This window comes from Ascaphus truei, chromosome 10 (genome assembly GCF_040206685.1).
Source record: "Ascaphus truei isolate aAscTru1 chromosome 10, aAscTru1.hap1, whole genome shotgun sequence".
Taxonomy (NCBI): domain Eukaryota; kingdom Metazoa; phylum Chordata; class Amphibia; order Anura; family Ascaphidae; genus Ascaphus; species Ascaphus truei.
The window spans coordinates 26,337,399-26,358,506 of record NC_134492.1 but is presented as its reverse complement, the minus strand read 5'-3'; the positions used below and the strand labels follow the sequence as shown (position 1 = coordinate 26,358,506).

At 44.9% G+C, this 21,108-nt stretch overlaps 1 protein-coding gene across 7 annotated transcripts in view; it reads left to right on the top strand.

Annotated features, from left to right (window-relative positions):
* Positions 1 to 21,108, top strand: part of LOC142503696 (cytosolic carboxypeptidase 6-like) — a 1,053,590-nt gene that overhangs the window by 1,016,105 nt on the left and 16,377 nt on the right. For all 7 annotated transcript variants that reach the window (XM_075616294.1, XM_075616295.1, XM_075616299.1 and 4 more), the window contains one exon: positions 20,408 to 20,504. In XM_075616294.1, coding sequence (XP_075472409.1) covers positions 20,408 to 20,504 — 97 coding nt within the window. The remainder of the gene's footprint in view (positions 1 to 20,407; positions 20,505 to 21,108) is intronic.

Sequence of the window (21,108 nt, the reverse complement as noted above, 5' to 3'; positions counted from 1 at the left end):
ATATATGCATTATTGCACAATGCATAACAAACCTCCTGGCAATAATAGGGTTATGTGAAGTGTTCAGGGTTTTACTGTTACATACCAAGGATTATAAGAGAAATGTTGACAAACTAATATTAAAAGTATTTTTCTTGTGTAACGGTGTTTCCCCCACCTGGTGGGAGATTTGGCCATTTGTGGTCGTGTGGTGCATGATACCTGCTGGTAACAAGAGGGCTGAGTCTTCCGCCGGTGGTAGTGGGGACACAGGACTAGGCTTCTGGGGTTCATACCCTAAATATCTCTTTAGCAGTGCAGCGTCTCCATCTGCCCTAGGCTCCAGGAACTGAAGGTGATCTCCCACGATAGAACAATTACCTCTCCCCCCAGTAAGGTCAAACACCAGGCAAGAGGTATAACAACAGGAACGGTTTAATATCTCTTCTGTACAGCACAGTAGCAAGGCAGGATTCTGCCCGATGTAGTAACTGTCAGCTACCCCTGAAGGATGGTCCCTGGACTGTCACTACAGGCGAATGGCACCCGCAGCCATCCTAACTCTTCTCTGCCTCCCTAGCAGAGGCAGAGGTATGGTCCACACTCACTCTCCCCCGAAGGGAAGAGGACTGGAGAATGCCCAATAATCAGCCTCTCTCCACTGTGTGACCTGCCTTCCTCAAGTGGGGGAAGGCACTCCTGAATTTAGGGCGGCACTGCCCTTAAGTACTGCCAGGAGGAGGGCATCAAGTCTGGCTCATGATTGGTCATGCCCAGGCCTGATGTCACCGCCTCCCGCTATCACTCAAGTGCAGCTCCTCGGAGGGGGAAAACCCCATATCAACTACTGGCAACCTGATTGTACCAGGGTTTACTGCTAGCCTAAGGGCAGAATAGTAGTCATCAGGTGACCTGGCAACACTTGTATAGAGATATCGGCTCGTATTTACTAAGCAGTGCTATGTCATAAGCAATGTTGTAAGCTCTCCTGCGGCATAGCACCACGTTGTATCAGGATATAGGGTGCTGTATCTCAGTCGCTTAGATTTACCTTCTTGGCACAGAATTCATGATAAGTCATTTTCACTTTGGCCCCTCTTACTGTCAAATTATGTGGGAACTTTGCATCAATTTTCAAAACCTGCGGCAGTTAATGATATGGGAAAGAGAGGAGTTGAAAGTAATTCGACACACATACTGGTACAGTATTGATATATTCCAATTTTAGCATGTCATTAGAAGCCAGTTAAACTTCAAGGATTGATTTAGCGTTAACCTTGCCTGCGTCAAATAAATGAACCCTAATGATACGTTTCTTGTAATTGATAGAACTGCTAAAAGAGAAAATATTAACCAACTAACTGCTGGATGTTCTCGTATCTATATAAATGTCGCCCTGAGATATATATATATATATATATATAAAAAGCATACGTTACCAGAAAGGATGATGGCATAAAGGCGACAGCACTCAGTGAAGTGCTGTAGACTTTATGCCATCATCCTTGCTGGTAACGTATACTTGTATTGTTTTATGACCACAGCACCAGATCCATAGTGTGCAAACAGGAGTGCCAGTAATTATTTTATTGTGTGTGTGTGTGTGTGTGTGTGTGTATATATATATATATATATATATATATAAAAAGTAGATTTTACCAGATTGGAGTCCGGAAAAAACGAGACAGCACACAGTCCAGTAGTTCCAATGAAGTTGTATTCAAAGTAACATGGCACCACCTCCAACGTTTCGGTTCACTCAACGTGACCTTCCTCAGGGACGTGCAATAAGTGAATGCTAATCCACCACCTTATATACCCAAACTAATCAAAATCAAAATTAAATTAAACTCACCCGTGTAGGGGCATCATAGCCCGCGAAAACCGCGCCGCTGTGACACGCATACAAACGCTGGAACGCATCGCCATTTTGGATTCATGATTGTAAAACATCCTGTTAATCTATGGTGGCCTCAATGGTCCGCTCGTGGGTGCAATCGCGCATGCGCGAACTCCTAATGCCGTGACCCGCAGTGTACTACTGGAACGCATCGCCATATTGAATCCAGAGATGTTACCTCCTTAGCCTAGCTACGGTGGCCCAACAGGAGCATATGTCCACCATAGTGGTCCATGGTGGACATATGCTCCTGTTGGGCCACCGTAGCTAGGCTAAGGAGGTAACATCTCTGGATTCAATATGGCGATGCGTTCCAGTAGTACACTGCGGGTCACGGCATTAGGAGTTCGCGCATGCGCGATTGCACCCACGAGCGGACCATTGAGGCCACCATAGATTAACAGGATGTTTTACAATCATGAATCCAAAATGGCGATGCGTTCCAGCGTTTGTATGCGTGTCACAGCGGCGCGGTTTTCGCGGGCTATGATGCCCCTACACGGGTGAGTTTAATTTTATTTTGATTTTGATTAGTTTGGGTATATAAGGTGGTGGATTAGCATTCACTTATTGCACGTCCCTGAGGAAGGTCACGTTGAGTGAACCGAAACGTTGGAGGTGGTGCCATGTTACTTTGAATACAACTTCATTGGAACTACTGGACTGTGTGCTGTCTCGTTTTTTCCGGACTCCAATCTGGTAAAATCTACTTTTTACATGTGCATATGGGGCTAGCATCAGCATCTTACTAATGTTTACAGTGTGCCAACTGAGTTGATTTTTTCATATATATATATATATATATATATATATATATATATATATATATATATATTGCTTCCAGAGTGCACATGTTGAGTTCTTTTAGTCTCTTCTGATAAAGTGTATGATGTATGAACAGTGCAGCAGTCCTTGCTAGTAAACCTTTATGACACGGCTTTGACAATCTGTCATCAGACGTTCATGAAACCAGCTAAATAATCCTCTCCGTACTGTATATTCTGTTACTTTAGTTAGTAAAATTTGAAACCCTCTCTAAACCCTTTTCTATGCGGGCCAAAAACGAGGTGCTTGTGCCAGTATGTTCTACTATATTAAGGATGATTGAGTGGACCAGAGTAGCCAGGGCTTAATAAAAGAATAAGGCAGTGTTTCAGTTCACGAGTTGGTGAGATTGAGTCTATAGATCTTCATTAGTCTTTCATGCCTTGAAAAAGTTAATAGTTCAGTATTGCACACAGGATTCATGAAATAACTTTTTCACCCCTAAACTTTAACTTAAATCTCCTTGATCAGGTTGTGGTCATTAGGATGTTCTACGGACTGACAATAATGGTTTTACTGTCCAATGCTTATGTATATGAAAGGATTTCTAAGCATGGATTGCACGGATTCATGTTTGAATGTGTTTTAAAGAGCAGGTAGCTTCGCCATTAATGGCAGAATCCTGGCATTGTGCTTTCGTTGATGTACACTTTCAATAACACAGCACTTTCTGTATCCTAAGTTCAGTAGCCTGTGTTTGGAAACCTTTACATTCTGATTATAAATTACCATCCTTTTGACTGCTGTTGGCGACACTAATTAGCAATGTTAATTGGATGTTTTGATAACAGAGGAATCCAGCTTCATCCCCTTGAAATTCAAAATTATTAATGAGTTTGGCAATCGCATTGTTTCACGAGGGTCCCTTTTATATTGCTTTCCTTGTAGTTTTTAAGAGTGCAGTGTGAGTAATCAGCGTAGGAGGGGATGGTAGATGTTTAAATAGTCTTTCCAGTAGAGAGCTGTGATACATTGCTGTCTCAATATTATTGAACTGCCGGGGTGTCAATGTTTCGCCAGCATCATTTGTATTAGTGGCTAAGGAAGACAAATTAGTTGCCAAAAATTGAACTTTGCACAAAGTGATAGATGGTGATTTTACAATTACCAAAACATAGTGCCACTGCCCATGTTGATATTATACGTTGGGATACATTGTGTTACAGTGAAAGTTTGGGTGCAACTGCATTACATCTCATAGGGGGGTGGGGCTTGTTTTGCAGTGAATCTGTCCAATGAAGGCCAGTCATCTTTCACTGATGTCGAGATTCACCCACTGGAAGGCTGTCTCCTTTATAAATCAAAGCGTTGTTGACGTCTTCAACATTGAAATAATTATAGAAACATTAGGAACGTTGTGAGTTGGGCTGCCTTTCAGATCCAATAACTCGAGTAGTTTTAAGCTGTACAGCTCCAAAATCCCAGTGAAACCCCCTTAATTTTTTTATGTGGTTATATACAGTATGTCCTGAAAACCTCCACTGGGAAGCTCTTTCCTGCACTTATCAACTCACCTCCCTTCCAGTGTCTTGTGTATCCACATGTAATGTGTGGCTCAGGCCCATAGAATTACCTCCGCCATCTGTTATTTTTCCATCGGCAATCCCAGCTGTGTTTTCTATTCTTTCTCCCGGATTGTTAATATTTTATTTTGGATCATATAAAAAGAACTTTGATACCAATAAAACATTTGTGCTGAAAAATCGATCGTGGAAAAGTAGAGGTTAGTTTTTTTTTTTTTTTATAGGCAGTCTGGAAAGGTCGGGTTTTTCAATGTATCCAAAAAGGCAACTTGGCATAAACACATTTGGTAGATGTTCTTAGTTTTATTGTTATATATTTCAAACCAGCACCTGCTCTGTGTATTATCTGCCCACTGACCTTTGCCTATATCAGGAAGTCGGAAGCATCCTCATTATTGGTATCACCCACACACATCGCAGGCATCTCTGGCAGTGACGGGGTTAAAATCCCAGTCACATTACATGCTGCGACGTTACTATAGGATCTTGTAAAGGCTTCAAACATGTAAGTGAGAACCTTGTAGTGAAACTGGCTCAGCTTTTAGGCATTCACAAGGGCAGCCATGTTTATTAAACCCATCAAAATCATACGCATTCCCCTGGGATTGAAAAATGCGGCGGTGAAACGTGATTGGGATGTAAAAGGAAAAATATGTTTTACGTGGAATCTGCGGTTGGAAAATGTGGGTGGAGTCTCCTGAGACACCAACGGCAGTTATTATGAAACCTGGATGAGCGCTGCCCGCGCTTCTACACATCTAGCAGTCACCTCCTGTGTTTATATCATTTCGTAGCCGGTCGCTGCATTCAGCAAAACTTTCAGGAAGACTAAGGCCGCGCTTATAGTGCCGGCGACGGTGACTTCAGGCTGCGGTCGCTGGAAAAATCAAATTGAGATGACTTCCAGCGTTCGCGACCAAGCCGTTGCGCCATCGCGTCGCGCTTACTATAAGCGGACGCGACGGCGGCAATGCATTTGTTTTGATGCGACGTTGCGGCGCTGTCACCGAAACTAGAAGCGCGGCCTAAGACACAATCCAGGCTTCTTATTAAAGGAATTCATTGTGGGGAAACGCCGCTGGGCTGGAAGCCATGTTGGTTCTGGAAAAAAAGGAACGGATCATTTTGCAGCTTGTTCAGACTTCAAATTGCACCAAGATTACAGCACCAGCCCTCCCAAAAACAAAAGGATGGGGGTGTGTATCAAACAGCTTATATTGGGTCATTCGTGGCTGGCTCCATTTTAAAGGGCTCTGAAGTAGACTATTGTATCACATGTTATACCTGGCAGTTTCACTGGCTTAACAGGACATGCTTGACAGTCATTGTAATGTGTATCATGTTATTCCTCCCGTAACTTCTTGTGTTGCCCCATTCAACTAATTCCCATTTACATTGCTGATGTGAGGCAGAATTGCCTTGACTTAATGGCCCATATTTGCTAAACGGTGCTATGCCATAAGACACCTTTCCAGTGCTGGAAGACACCTTCTGGCCCATTCAAGTGAATGCGCTGTGTAGTGTCTTCAGAGGGTCGGAAAGGATCTTCAAGCATAGCACTGCTTAGTAAATGTGGGCCAATATCTTTAGCATATGTATTTATTTACATAGCACTGTGCTGTAATCAAGTACCATCTTCACAACAAAGATCACCCTGGAAGAAAGTAAGTGAAGGGAGCAGACATGGCAGGATACAAGTCTGAGCTGGTGATGCCTGTTGGGTGAGAATGACCAATCTCTAATAATGAGGGGTCATCAGACATTGGAACACAGCGCTAACCATACAATTGGAGCTTGGAGTTATGAAAACGTTTCATTAATTGGCTTTCCGGTCTTATTTTTGCCTGCTTTTCTCCCGGGCTACCACCTGGCTCCCGAACGAAAGGGTTGCATCAGAGCTCATAACGTGATATTAACTAGAACAGGAGTGGATGTTATTTTTCTTGAGGTTAACTCTCATCCTGAAAACTCATTATATGCAAAAACAATAGCCGGAATACATCTCATTAGCATAGCCTTGATGTCACATTACTGTAGCATAACATTGAGTTTGCCTAAAATAACGTGATGTTAAATATCTCTAAGCGTTAGTCCGAACCAAAAATTGGTCAAACTCAAGTTGCAAAAGAGAGGAGAGAACTCTTCTGCCCCTCCTTACATTGTAGCCCTGACTTATCACTATGCACCATCCCGACTCTTGCATTCTGCTCAAGGATGTCTTCTGTCTACCCCTTGTGTATCTAAAGCCCTCTCCCAGCTAAATCCTGCCTCACTTACTGCCCTAGACCTCTCGAATGCTCTCCTCCTCAATATCCGACTAGCACCCTCTATCAACACCTTTAAGACCTTAAAACACACCTCTTTAACAAAGCACATGGGTACAGTAGCTCAGTGGCTGATACTATAAATCTGGTACTGTACATAGACCTTGGCCCCTTGAAGACGCACTTACCAGAACACCTTCCTACTGTCTCTGTACGTTCTTCCTATGCACCACTTAGATTGTAAGCTTTTCGGGGCATGGACTCCTTTTCGTAATGTTACTTTTATGTCTCAGGCGCTTATTCCCATTATGTGTTATATTATTAGGCCACGTGTATTACTGATATGAAGCACTATATACATAAAAGGCGCTATATAAATAAAGATATACATACATAGAACAGGGGGAAACGCTGGTAAATAACGCTGTGTTAGGTAAATCATACATTACTGTGGTGTGACACCCATTCAGACCCTGCAAAAGCCCTATTACAGTGTCTAGATGTGAGTAACGCCAAGTTTAGGTATGACCTAACTAACGTAATGTTAAATCACCCCGTCAATATTAAGTCTTTGGTGTAACGTTTTCACAAGATACTATTACATTTTTCAACTTTCAACAGAATGTGAAAGTGAAAAATGGTAGTGCTGTATTTACAGGGCTGTGTGACCTGATTCCATTTGCTTCTGTGTTACAATTTGCAATGCACAATGACATTTAATGCTTGGCATTCTCACAAAAAACATTTCAGCAAATTTACGCTGCTGCACAAACTTCCGCTAATAAAATTTCTTGTCTATACTATATTGCGGGGTGCAAATGTCCTCTTTGCCATAAATCTGACACCAAAAGAGTCATTTTAGTCAATACGTGAGCTAAGTGCCGAAGACACAGAGCTCAAGTAGGAGCAGTTTAAGCATTGCCATTTAAATATACGCACTGGTGTTTTGAAAAAATTACCCAAATACCTCATAACCCAAATACTTAGAGCAGGGGTCTCAAACTCAATCCTTAAGGGCCACCAACAGTCGAAGACTGAGTCACTGATTGAGCCACCTGTGCTGAAGCAGGGATATCCATGAAAGCTGGCCTGTTGGTGGCCCTTGAAGACGGAGTTTGAGACCCCTGACTTAGGTTTGTTTCTCAAAGTCTCCCATCTACAAAACCTGAGCAACAGTGCTGCATAACCCCAGATTGGTCAAAACACACAAAAAAAAGGCATTTTGAATAGATTTTTCCCTTTGGTAAATCTGATGCCCTTTCCCCCCTCTGTTTATACTAACTTTGCAGTCAGGATATTGATAAATAGACATTTTACGCCCTTCTATTCTGGCTAAAAGAAAAATACATATTTCAGGGTTTTTGGACTGTGGGGAAGGCTAATTAAATCATAAATCCCAATCACCGGCAATATTGCTTAGAGGAATGAAAACAAAGATTGGCCATCGATCAGTGCTTGGGAGCTTTTGGTTTTACATAATTGTCCTCCATGCTGATTCCACCCCAAATACTGGGAGCACACACAGTTATTAGCAGTCAGCACTGTGATTTATAAACATTGGGAGTCACTCTCTGCTCTGCATTTACACTGTTACAAAGCAGGATTACACAGGAAAAACATATAATATGCAGTTTCAAACCAATGCATGAGCTGTGGGTCCTCTCATTGCAGCTGCTGAACCTCTGCTCTTCTAAATACAGATACTGATGTAGTGTTAGGCCGAGTTCAGGGTAGATGCTACCGCTTGCGTCTGTGCGCGCCTCCCCCGCGTGCTCCTGCAGCTCAGCGATCTGTGCCTTGGCTGCAGGAGTTGGGTCAGGGCGTGGGGCGAACGTGTCACGGAGCTGGTTTGCTGAACCAGCTCACGTGACGCGACTGCCGCCCCAAATATAATTTCGGGTTGTAGCAGCAAAATGTAGCAGCGTCAACGCTGTACTTTGCCACCGGTGCAGTTTTCAGTTTGAACACTCCCACAAACAACCCGAACTTGCGACGGACGTGCGCGCGCGTTGCATAGCAGCCACCGTGAACTCGGCCTTAGAAAGAACAGTGATTGTATGGCGGTTCCTTACTAATCGGGCTAATGTTTCAAGGTAAAAATGGAGATATTCTGGGACCCAATAACTGCACCTTACTGTATGTATCAGAGAAATTACATTTAAATGAATCACCGTTTTCTTTTTTTAATACTTGTTAATTTTTTTTTACATTTGCCTCAGAACTGCTCCCCATTTGCTTTGATACGTCGGGCGGGATTTGTTCAGCCGCGATATGGGGTATCGTAGCCTGATCGTTAGCCGTCATTGACTCGAATAGTGGGTTGGGGGTGCGTTACCCTGCAACGCAGCTTAGCGAATCCCGCGCACAAGGGTAGATCCTCAGAAGGTCGCAAATATTGTGTAAATCAGGTAACGGGCTTTATTTTCCTCCTTGTTAATGGGTATCTTCAAGGCTAATGACATGCAAAAGTAAGGTCCGTTGGCAAAACGATGAACGGGGATTGCCGTGCCTACAAAATTGCGAAAGAACGTTATTAGGGAACGGTATTATACTATACTAGTTCGATTATATATGTTTTTTTTTTAATTATTACACAGTACCTGAATTGTGCGTAATTAAATATTAGTTCGTTTACTTATGTCTCCTTGAAAATCATTTTCTCATATGTAGATTCATTCTGCTAAACTCATACTTTATACCATTAATTATATATACACAATTGTAAGCAATACAAGCATATCTAACATTCACTTTTGTCATTAAACACCATATTATAGTTGATTCCTTAAAAAAAAAAAACACATTAATATTAATTTGTTGCTGTGTTTCAGCCATTTATATGTTCCATAATATATCGGTTAGTATGACACGTCATGAAAGGGTTAATTCCTGCACTCAGTCCATTCATATGGATACCACTTAAGACCTTTTCCCTTGCAGGCTCTGTGTATAAATAATGCAATGCTCCCCAGGGTTTAGAAGTGAGTAAGGGCAGCTTTCAGCAGGCGCTAAATACTATATCGTTGCGTTATTAGTATAACGGTAACAGGAACGGAGGTCTGAGGATCTCCCTTGGTAGGTAAAGTGCTCATTACCATAGGAGTTGCTTATGAAGAAGCCTAAGGTCCGTCAAAATGTATCGTTCCCTCATTTGTAAGGAAAATGGCTGAACCCAGTAGCGTTAAGCAGTTTTGGGGATATGCGTTACGGATATGGATACGTTAAAATGAGAGAACGTAACCTTAAAACATTAGGGACCTTCTGAGGATATACCCCATTGTCCTCTATTTATGTCATTTACTGATCGTTAGCGCTCCGTGCGTAGTGCAACACCCCTCCGGCAGGGAAGGGGTTCCGAAACTCATTATTGAAGTTTTTCTAACGTGACATCATTTCTTAGCAAGGGAGGTGTAAGCAAGGGGTGCGCATACTTTTACCCCTGCGCCCCCGTCTGCACTCCCCCGCCCCCCCTCCTTACCTTGTCTCCGGCGTCAAATAGCGACCCTGCGGCGACATTTGCTGCCGGGTTGCCCTGGCGTCGTGTCGCCGAAGACGAGGTAAGGGAATTTGCAGAGGCCTCACGCGATCCCCCGGCATTTAATTTAAATGCCTTGGGGGAAGAGCGCGGGGCCTCTGTAACTGCCGTGCCCCCCGAAATATCTTGCGCCCCCCAGTTTGATCACCCCTGGTGTAAGCCTTCTCAGTGGCTTAGCGCGCCGCTTTGCAATGTGCCGCTGACCACTTTGCTTTCCGAAGCCTCGGGGCAGCTGACTTTTCCACAGTAACTCAGCCCAATTTAGTACAATTTTGCACAGCTGACATATGTTGATCAATAGAGGACTCAGGATTTAGCAGACAGAATTTCAATTAAACTGAATTACAGCGGTGCAGAACATCACACCGTGCCGTAGTAGGGGCTGTTTTGCAGATAGAATAGCAGAGCGGTGAGTGGCCAGGCTGCGCTGTCGCGCCTCTCTGCATTCAGCGTGAGCCCTGGCTTTCAATTTCTCATCAGCGCTTAATTCTTTAACAAAACCGTGTCATTAAAGTAAATTGTTTTTCTTTCTTTTCTTTCCTAGTCTATATAAGGTTATTGAAACCAAAAGGGCTGCTATCAGCCGTTTTGAGTGCAGAGTTTTGTGGGGCTTCGGCAGCTGTTTGAAGTACGCATCACTGATATCGGGTGCCGTGCGTTGCAGGCTGAGGCTGAATACGGGTCCTCCGTGAAGAGCACTTTATCCACAGAGCCATGGTGAATGTATCAATCCGAGGGCCACAAGTACAAGATATCACTGATCATAATGTGTGCGCAGACGCCAGCCATATTTATTGGCGTCATCGTTCTCTAACCAGAAGACATTTTAAACGGTCGATAAAGAGTAATTATACTCGGTGTCACTCTATGCTGCATCGTGCTCATTTTTTTAAGGGGACCCCCGAACAAGAACAGCCGCTTTAACTCCTTGAGTGCCAGAGACTGCTGGCGGGTGCTGCAGACGCTGGGAGGGTGTTAATATAAGCTAAGGTTTTGTGCGTCTAAAAAGGCAAAAGGGTGGAAGGAGGATAAAATAAGAGACAGGAGCAGTTTAATTCCCTCCCGGAGTGAGAGGTGTGTGCGAGGCAGACGAATGGGCCGTAAATACTTCAGTCCAAGGATAAGAACATAGAGAGAACACACGTCCGTGATTGATAAGTGCCTGAGATTAAACTAGCACATCCCCAGTCAGGGAGAGGGCTTCTCTCTAAGGGAAACTCATCGCTTCACGCCAGCCGGAATATGTGCACTAGATACAGTATGTAATATCCAGCACCTGCCCGATATGCTTATTATTATATATGATGATCCTTTATTTATATATGAACAGAACAATGGGGTGAAAAAAAACACATTGTCTGACACCTGATGATACATCAGAAACAAGACCCTTGCTCCTTGGAGTTTACAATCTGAATGGAAGGCCGAGGAGGGAGAAAGGCAATGGTCAGACAAGTTAATGCTGAGAAAACATTATCAGTGCAAATTGAGAATCACACTACTAAGGTGTTCATGGTAACCAAACCTTTTCTTACTGTGTGTACATGCTACATTACCAAGTGCAATAATATAAAATATACAAAAGACATAAGTAACCCCTCTTTATTTCCCTAGATGTATTAATATGTATATTCTAGGGTGAGGGCCTGAGTCCACCTCCTACATACCGGATAGAGAAACCAGGCTGGGATCAGACGATACAGCGGGACACTTTGCTTATAAAGTACCATTATTAATAAGATGAGAACATAAAAATCACATACAGTGGCCCTCAGAATCGGAGAACTATGAACAATACTTATAGCAATCGTACAGAGAGAATAGTAATGTACCCCACTGCGCAATTGTCCCACAGTGTCTCTTACTCAGTGCCGGTGGCCTGCGTGCGAACTAATGGGCCAGTGTTGGTGCCAGCACAGCGTTGGAGCTCATGTAGAGGTGTATGTGTGTTAATAGTTGTAGGCCTGATACTTCGCCAAGAATAGCGGTAGCGATGTACGTTGAAAAGATACTGATGTTGATAGGGGCGATCCCCTGGATGCGTTTCCACTTGGTCTACTCACAGCTTCGGAGCCCCAGCTTCCACGGGTTCCCTTTCATCAAGTGATGTACCCTTCTGGATCGTATCCACTATTCCCGGTACGCGCTGTTCTGCCAGACTAGAAAGGCTCTGTCACCACGCTATATCTCTCGCCAGGCTCCTCGGGACAGGTCCTCTTTCGCCTCACATTCTCCTCTCTCCCTGTATCTCTCCCCACTCCTCCTTCCGTGATGCTATCATTCTTGGTAAGGTATGATTTCAGCACCACCTTTTCCGTCAGTTTTGCAAAAGGTAAATGTTACAATGAATGGATGGCTGTTCTGTTTCGTTCTAGTGAAGTACTGCAAGTAGAAAAATACTGAATAATCAGGTTGGAAGTAAGGCGTTTATTACCATCTTAGTCATAAAGTTAATGAGAGCTCCTCTGTGTAATTAATTCTCAACATTCATGGGCAGCACTGCCTATAATGTCCAGCATTAGGAGTGGTGTGAACGGATATTATTTATAAACCTTATTACAGGGGGAATATTTCTGCAACTGAAATACACATCCTTTATATAAACAAAATGTGAAACTAAATGATGTACTCTGTAGCGCTACCCTACTGAACTAAATGAGAAAACATATAGTATAAATATAACTGTGAACAATAAAGTAAATAAATACAAAATATATGTGACAATGCAGCAACAGTAATGAATTACAGCCCATCCGTTGCAGCACTAGAAAATTATTTGTAATTTATTTGAAACTTAATGCACTATTGGTTCTCCTCCTTCTTTTCTATTATTTTTTTGTCTCTGTTTGTTTGTACTGTTTGTCCTTCCCATTTAGCCATTTGAGTAGTGCACTATATTGGATTTTTTTGGGACTTCTGTATGCCTTTGTATAAACAAAGTAGCTGCCATTTCCTCCATTGGAAATCATGGTAAAATGTTTTAAGGAGAAATAAAATAAATTAAAACATAGTACTAAATGTTTTAGATACTTTCAGTGGCATTGCCACCACTACGGGGGTGTGAAGCGTTTAGAAGACGTTGGGCTATATTTACTAAGCGCAGCTGTGCTGTAATACACCTTCCAGCGCTGGAAGACACCTTGTGGCCCATGCACTTGTTTGTGCTCTAAGGTGGCACCAGAAAGTGTATAATAATAATAATAATAATAATAATAATAAGAAGAAGAAGAACTTTATTTATATAGATCTTTTCTCCCAATGGGACTCAAAGCACTTCACAGTTACAAGAGAGGGGGGGGAGAAGGAGAAGCTATAAAACAAACCAAACACACAATTAAAATATACAGTAGGATGTACAGAATAGACGATGGGAAGATAAGAATTAAATGCTGGAAAGATTGGGGTTTATTAATCCAATGCCTGGGTAGGCAGGTAGGTCTTGAGCCTGTTTTTCCAGAGATGGAGTCTCTCGGACAGTATAAAGCAGAGATTTCCAGAGAGTAGTGTAACGGGTATTCCCTCTAGTATGACCCACCCAATCTCATATTGGCCCCTGTGGTCTAACCAGTCCTCATTACGTGGTCATGTCTGGTGGTGCACCTGTTGGCAACAGGACTCCTGAGTCTCCCACATGATGGTGTTCAGGGATTGTCAATCCAGACAGGCAGCTGAGGTAGTGTGTGCGAGTCCTACCTATATGACGTGCAGCGCCTCCACCTCATCAGGATCTCTGCGGCCGCAGGGAGATGAGTTGATGAGGAACTCCTTGGTGGTGACTTCCACTGGAGAGTAACTTCACACTCACACAGTGGGGTTGTCTTTGAACAGGGCATCTTTATTGATGATGGTATGGACAGACTGCCCCTTGCAGCGGTTAGCTCAGCCGCACATCTCGCCGTACTGTCCCTTGAAAAGGTACGCCCTCCCAATGGAGTGGGATCCCCTCTCCCCGCAGGGAGATCACCCCTGTGCCAGGTGCCTGGACACAGTGTGGCCTTGTCAGGCTTGATGCTACTTGATGTAGAAACGGGCCACTAGTTACTGCACTAGTGGGCCCTTCATTTCCCAAGTCTCAACACAGACTTATTCCTTCAACTCTCTCCAACGCTCTCCCCCAACAACTAACTTTGGGCAGTGCTGTGCCTTATATACCTCAGGAAACAGGCACATCTCTGATGTCACTAACTGTGGACTCAGAGTATGCAGCCACTCCCATCCATACATAGGGCACCTCACCAGGGTGTGAGGGCAAACCTCCATGATTACTGCTGGCATCCCTGTAACTTACCAGGTTTACTGCCAGCAGGAGAGACGACTGCAGACCATTTTACAGCATGGCTACAGTAGGAACAGTCTGGCTAGAAGCTCGGGCCCCAAAACAAGTTGGGGAGATTCTGGGAGCTGTTAGAGGTCCTTCACCTGGTAATCGCAGTAAGCGAATGGGACTGTAGATACCAGGAGCTCTTTCAGATAGCTGGGGCCCTGATTATGTAGGGGTTTGAATGCAGACAAGCTCATTTTGAAACAGATTTGCCATTTTACAGGCCGCCAGAGCAGAGAGAGGAGAACAGGTGCCATGTGCCAAGAACCGGTCGGGTTGGTTAACAACCTGGCTGCAGCTTTCTGTACCAGCTGCTGGCGGCGCAGCTGTTTCTGGATGCAGAAGGGCATAACACAGCTTAGTAAACATGGGCCACCCGGAGCAGACTGTTGTCTCTTGATAAAAAGATTCCAGCTCACACCCATCATGCTCCGTTTTGCATGTTCATTTTCGTTGGGAGACTCCAACTATGGAAACTTGCTTCAAGGTTTGGCTCCAACCACGAAGTGACACCACTGAAACGTGTTCAGTTTGGGTGATGTAACAAAACAGATGTCAGGTCCTCAGACCGTGGCGCAGGGCCGGCCTTTGGTTTTGCGGCGCCCAAAGCAGCATGCTGGCAGCAGCCCCCCCCCCCCCCTCTCCCGATAAAAAAGTTAAGGGGGCTTACCTTTACGAGCAGCCCTCCTCTGGCGACGTCATGATGTCATGTGACGTCACGTTGCCATGGCAACGCATCGTAATTTGACATCGGCCACCGTGGCAACGCGACGCTACAGGAGGCGGCCGCTCCGTTAAAAGTAAGACTTCTCTAGAGAGAAAAACACACCCCCCCCCACACACACACACATACATACACCTACCTCTCTCTGCCAGTTCGGCGGCCCCACGCTCCCTCCTCTCCTTCCTGTCGGCGCCGGGATCCAACTTCCGACCGGAAAAGGGAGCACTGGGCCTCCGAAAGTGCAGGGCCCAAGGCAGCCGCCTTGCTCGCCTTGACCTAACGCCGGCCCTAATGTCACGCAATGGGGGGGGGGGGGGGGGGGGGGGCAATTAAAAACAGCTGCCATGTTTAATCCCAATGCTCTAAAACCTGCAGCATAAAAAGAAAGCAACAATGGTGAAAGCATTACATTGGCTCATTCTGTAGTGTACATTTTACCTTGAGAATACAGCTTTAAAAATAAATGTTTTCCTGTATCCGTCCTATTTCGGTAACCGCTCCCTCTCTCAGAACCCCTTCCCGAGTTATTATTTCCCTGCTTAAACCTTAAATCTCTTTTAAAAGACTGCTGGTTTTAATTGAAAATTCTCCATCAATCTGTTCCCCCCTTTCCCTGCCCGCGCTCACACCCAGCCCCATTTGCAGTAAATAATCTGTGGATCAGCTTCCAGCTCGGAGAAATAAATAATTCGGAATTTGCTGTATCCCATGTGGTCTCTGAGCTTTAAATCACTGAATATTGTACTGAGCTAAGACGAAAAAAACTGGAGCGCAGTGAAGTGTAACTATTACTTGGCGATAGCAGCTGGATGGTATCTCGGTGCTTATCTCGTTTCCGGCGAGAAACCTCAAAAGAAATTATGTACTGCGAGCAACGTTACACTGCGTTCCCCGGCAAAGCGTACTTTGGGGTGGTGGGATTTCCTGGCTCATGCTTCAGTCACCTCTAGCTCCCTCTTTCAGTTATATCAGGGGTGGGCAACTGCAGTCCTCAAGGGCCACCAAGAGGTCATGTTTTCAGGATATCCCTGCTTCAGCACAGATGGCTCAATCAGAGACTCAGTGGAAGACTGAGCCACCCGTGCTGAGGAGCACATGAGCACAGGAGAGAGCTGCCTGACATGCATTTGAAAAGACTTTGGGGAGCACAGACTGTCAATAGACGGCCATTTCAATAGTCCAGGCAGAGACATTTCCAGACACCAATATGTTTGTGGTTCAACTGTGGCGTTTAACCCCTTTGCTTTCAGAGGGGCAAGCCTCACTTCGCAGGCTCAGCATCACTCAACACATCGGTAAACGTCCTTCACAAAGGTAATTAAAAAATAAATCAATTTAATTGGCATGTGGTGGAGATTGCTGATTTAATATCTAATTGAGAGCTCCCCTTATGATTATTTATAAGAGTCGGCTTGAGTGGTTTCTGCGTGAGGACAACAAAAGTTGTCTTCAATTAAATGAATGATCCCAAATGATAGAACCCCACACACTAGATCAGGGGTGGGCAGGCCCATCCCTCAGGTATGTGCCACCCTTAGGCAAGCACTATTAAAGCCCCCCTTCCCCCCAAAAAAATGTTTTTCTCCCTCTAGCTGGGAAGAAGGGGTTCTCAGGAGCTGAACCGCATTAATTTCGGGTCTGCGAACCCCCTGATTCCTGAGATACATACCTCTATAGGGGTTGCAGGTATGTCATGTTCACGTACCGGTCACGCGGGCCAATAGGAAGCCGCAACGCAAGGGATGATGTCATGGCTTCCTATTGGCCCATTTTAACCTCTTAGATATGCCTACAATATATTATTTGATAACATTTCAGGAACAACAAGTAAATGCTGGAGCAGAACAAAACACTGCAGAAGAAATTATTTATATTTTATTGAACAGATGTAACTTGTCATATTTTGCATCGTTATTGTAATCAAAGACCAGGCATTGATTTCAGCAGTCCTTCTTGCAATTTAACAAGTTAACAACAACATTAAGACACGACATTGTAAAGTATTCGATTGAAATAAAATCATAATCCAAACTCTATTAGTACCAAAAAGCATGCTGTCCTAACATACTTTAGTATGTAGAGTTCCAACATTTAAACAGTGCAAAACTACAAAAGTGTTTCAATTAAGTCCAAGATATCTTGTCTAACTACACACATCAAAGCCAGAAGTCCTCTATATTACATATGGACTGAAAGGCTAAACTGGATTCAATCCCATGGCTCAATACCTTTATTTGGCACCAATATGCTCCCATAATCAATAGGTGAAAGAATTCTGATTTCAGATGTTATCACAAGTGGCAGCAGCCCTGTTATACATCCTACCCTACTAAACAAGCAGCAAGACCGTCAGTAATAACATTTTAACCAATCATGTTTTCAATGCTCAAGCATACTGTAATAGAAGAGACGTGGGGAGCGCAAACTGAGGGGCGCGAGATTTTTCTAGGGGGACGCGGCGGTGGCAAAGGCCCTTCCAGAAGGCATTTAAATTAAATGCCGGGGGATCGCGTGAGGCCTCTGCAGCTTCCCTTACCTTGATTCAGACGGCTGGTGTGCGCTGGGTCACTTGACATCACATGACCCGTGGCGTCATTTGAAACTGCGTTGCCATGGCAACGCGGTGTCAAATGACGTCACGTGACCCCGCAGCGTTATTTGTCACTGGATACAAGGTGAGGGGCGGCGCGAGCAATGGGGGTAGGCAGGGGGGGCAAGACAAAACGTTTGAGTACCCCCGGACCAGACAACACAGCTTTATTGTTACCCGCTTGCGTTTTACACCCATATCCTAACTTTAAGACCACAAAAATCCTCAGAGGGTCTTGTAAACAATTTACACAATTCAGGCATCAACCTGCATGGAAGCCTGCTTCTCCCCATGAAGATTTACAGCAAAATTTACCCCAGCCATACTTTTTCATCTGCATCAAAGCTGTTATCTACTACAGAGAGTAGTTTGGTGTTTGTAGCATACGCAAGTATAGCCTGGGTTCCCCTTGGACCCTCGTCTGCCCCCTACCTCTGGCAGCAGCTGCGTCTGGCAGGGTAGGCTGGGGGTGGGGGGAGCATGGGGAGGTAGCCGCAGGCGACCCGTTTGCCAGAGGTTACTGGCAGGTCACCATGCAGGGCGTCGCCATCTTGGTTGCAATCGCGCATGCGCAGGATGCCACGCATGCGTAGTGTGAGACGGCCATTAGGGACATAGGTTCTGCAGGTACTACAACCCCCAGCAGCCAGTGAGGCTGCACATCACTCACATGGCACACAGCAGCCAATAGGGCGCCATTATTCCCCTGGTGAGGGGAATAGATACATTGCGCGCGCTAGGAGCACGCCAGTCGGAACTGGGACGAGGAAGGGTTAGGGTGTGTAGGTGTAGGGTGTCTGTGACCCCTGCACTACACCAGAGACCCCACTTAGGCCCTGACTCCCCTCAGCTTGTGGTCGCTGCAGGGACAGGCCCAGTAGTTAGGGACACTGCCCCTGTAGCACCAGTGTGAGGGACAGAGCCAGGATGCGGCAGCGAACTGGTGATCCGGTGGTTTGGGACCAGATCACTCTACAGATCAGAGACTATCTTCAATGGTGATACCATCCACACGGGAGGTAACCCCACGTGGAGGCGGACGTCATCATTGACTACCACCATCACTGGATCCCATCCTTCTGTTGTGACGCTACCGGGTGCTGGAGTACCCGGCAGGTATCATTAAGTGCACCTACTTTACACATGGTAGTTGTGGGCAGTGCTGTCTCACACATTTAGGTGGGTTGCTACTTGTGGTTGTTGAGTGCCCAATGGCCCCTCAGTACTTTGGGGGAATAATCCATCAGGTGGGGACATTGAGTTGGAGGACACTGTGAGGTTACGGCCGTGCGTGGCCTAGTTGGTGGGAGCAGTATATTGTTATTCTTATGCATGCAGTAAACTGTTATTATTATCATCAGTGTGTGTATTATTGCATGGGGTCCTGTAACGGGTTATCCAACATAGTAGGATCCCATACAGGTGGAGGAGATGTCACGAGACAGATCAGGCACACCCCAGGCTCCCAGCAGTGGAGGCTCAGGCCTCCTGTGAGCTGCAGGTAACGCACCACATACACTGTAGCCGCCATATCTCCCAGGGGGTGGGGTAAAGTGTATCATGGGGGAAAGTGTGTTACACGAGGATAGCAAAATCCGTGTTAAGAAGTTTGCCTTGAAAACATTACATACTATATGCTCGCTTGCTTTATATTCTTGTATATGGGGGCGGACATTTTTGCTACCCAAAATTTTGCCGCCCTAGGGCTGGGCATAATGGGAAATCAGCTACTGTCCCTACAGTAACCACTGCAGGTTCAAAAATGTGGGACAAAAGCTTCAAACCAATGTGAGTGTTTTCATGTAAATTCCACATTTAAAAGGGGCTCCTTAGAAAAGAGGTCTTCAAAGCTTTGACATGATACACTGGCACGCCCTTCACATCTAGTTTCCTGGTGTGGAAACAGCACCACAATCCTCATAGGAGATTTTTTTCCTGGCTAAATTTCCTTTTCTTTTGTAATTGTGAATATCATCTGGAGAAAGGCACTCTATAACTAACAGTAATGACAGGGGTGCACAAAGTGGGGGGCTGGGGCGCAAGATTTTCTGGGGGGGGGGGCGCGGCTGTTATAGAAGCCCCGCACTTCCCCAAAAGCATTTAAAATAAGTGCCGGGGATCGCGTGAGGACTCTGTAACTTACGTACCTTCCCTTCGGGGGGACGCATGTAGGAACCTTTATTCACCCCTGAGTTATGATGATAAATCTCCTCATTGAAGGAGTGGCTCAGTGAGTAAAGGCACTGTCTCTGTAAACAATGATACTGCTTTTGCAGCAGGGGAATCGGGTTCAAATGCCGGTGTCAGCTCCTTGTGACCTTGGGCAAGTCACTTTATCCTCGTGTGCCTCAGGCAAAATGAGTTTCATGGGGCAGGAGCTCATTGTGCCTGTAAAATTCTACTTACAGCACTGCGCACACTGTCAGTGGTATATAAGAAAATTATATATTATTTATACACCAAAGAACTTTTGATACCAGACGCCCAAATCCCTGATCACCTTTTACACCCATTTCTAAGTTGAAAGGAAAAACTCCACATCCAAGAAACAGCCACCCAACAGATCCCATATTGAGTTTTACAAACCCAGGTAAAAAGCATTGACAATGTATGTTGCATGCCACTGTGGAGGGGCCAGCCTATTATGGTGATTAAAAGGTGGGACCCGGTGATATACACCTGTTTAGGCGCACTCATCCAGCACCATCCTACCTGCCTCAAAGGCTTCCTTAATTAGAGGTCTCAGATATGAAACTGGGAAGCAATGTGGCACGAACCTTCATGGATTACTACCAGCTGAACAGCACCACAGCGGCGTCTGTGGCTCCTATACCACACACACGGTAGGTAGTTCCGCCGTTAAACCACCCTCTTTATCTGTAGAGTTAATGGGGAAAGTGCATCAAAGGGCACGGGCGGAGATATAAAAATGTCTATATGTTGCACAATCTCCTGGCTGCAAAGTGAGGATTTAATGGAGAAAGAGAACTGCACTATCAACAATACAAATCCTTTCCCCATCAGCCCTTTTTTGCTGATTAATCAGGTGCAGGTTATTTTCTTCTTTGCTTCACTTTTGCAGCTGGGAGACCCCTCTGTGTCGCTTCCACATTATGTCCGTTACAGGTGCACATTGCTCCCATTTTATGAATATTATCCCTATTGTTGGAACTTCTGACATTAAAAATCAGTATCTCCGGAACGTGGGGGGCCTGATAACAAGATACTAATATTGGTTTGCTCCAAAGATCACTGTTCGAAGTAGAAAACAAACAAACAATCGCATGCTGGGGCAATCATATCTTTAAAGGTGCCACCATGCCTACTCAGTTGATTTGTCTTGATCTTGACCATCCTGAGTCCACGCGTGGCTCTTCTTGATCAGACCCCAGAATATAAAAGATGTTTTAAAAACGGCCCCTATTCCTGTGAAGTACGATGGTGGCC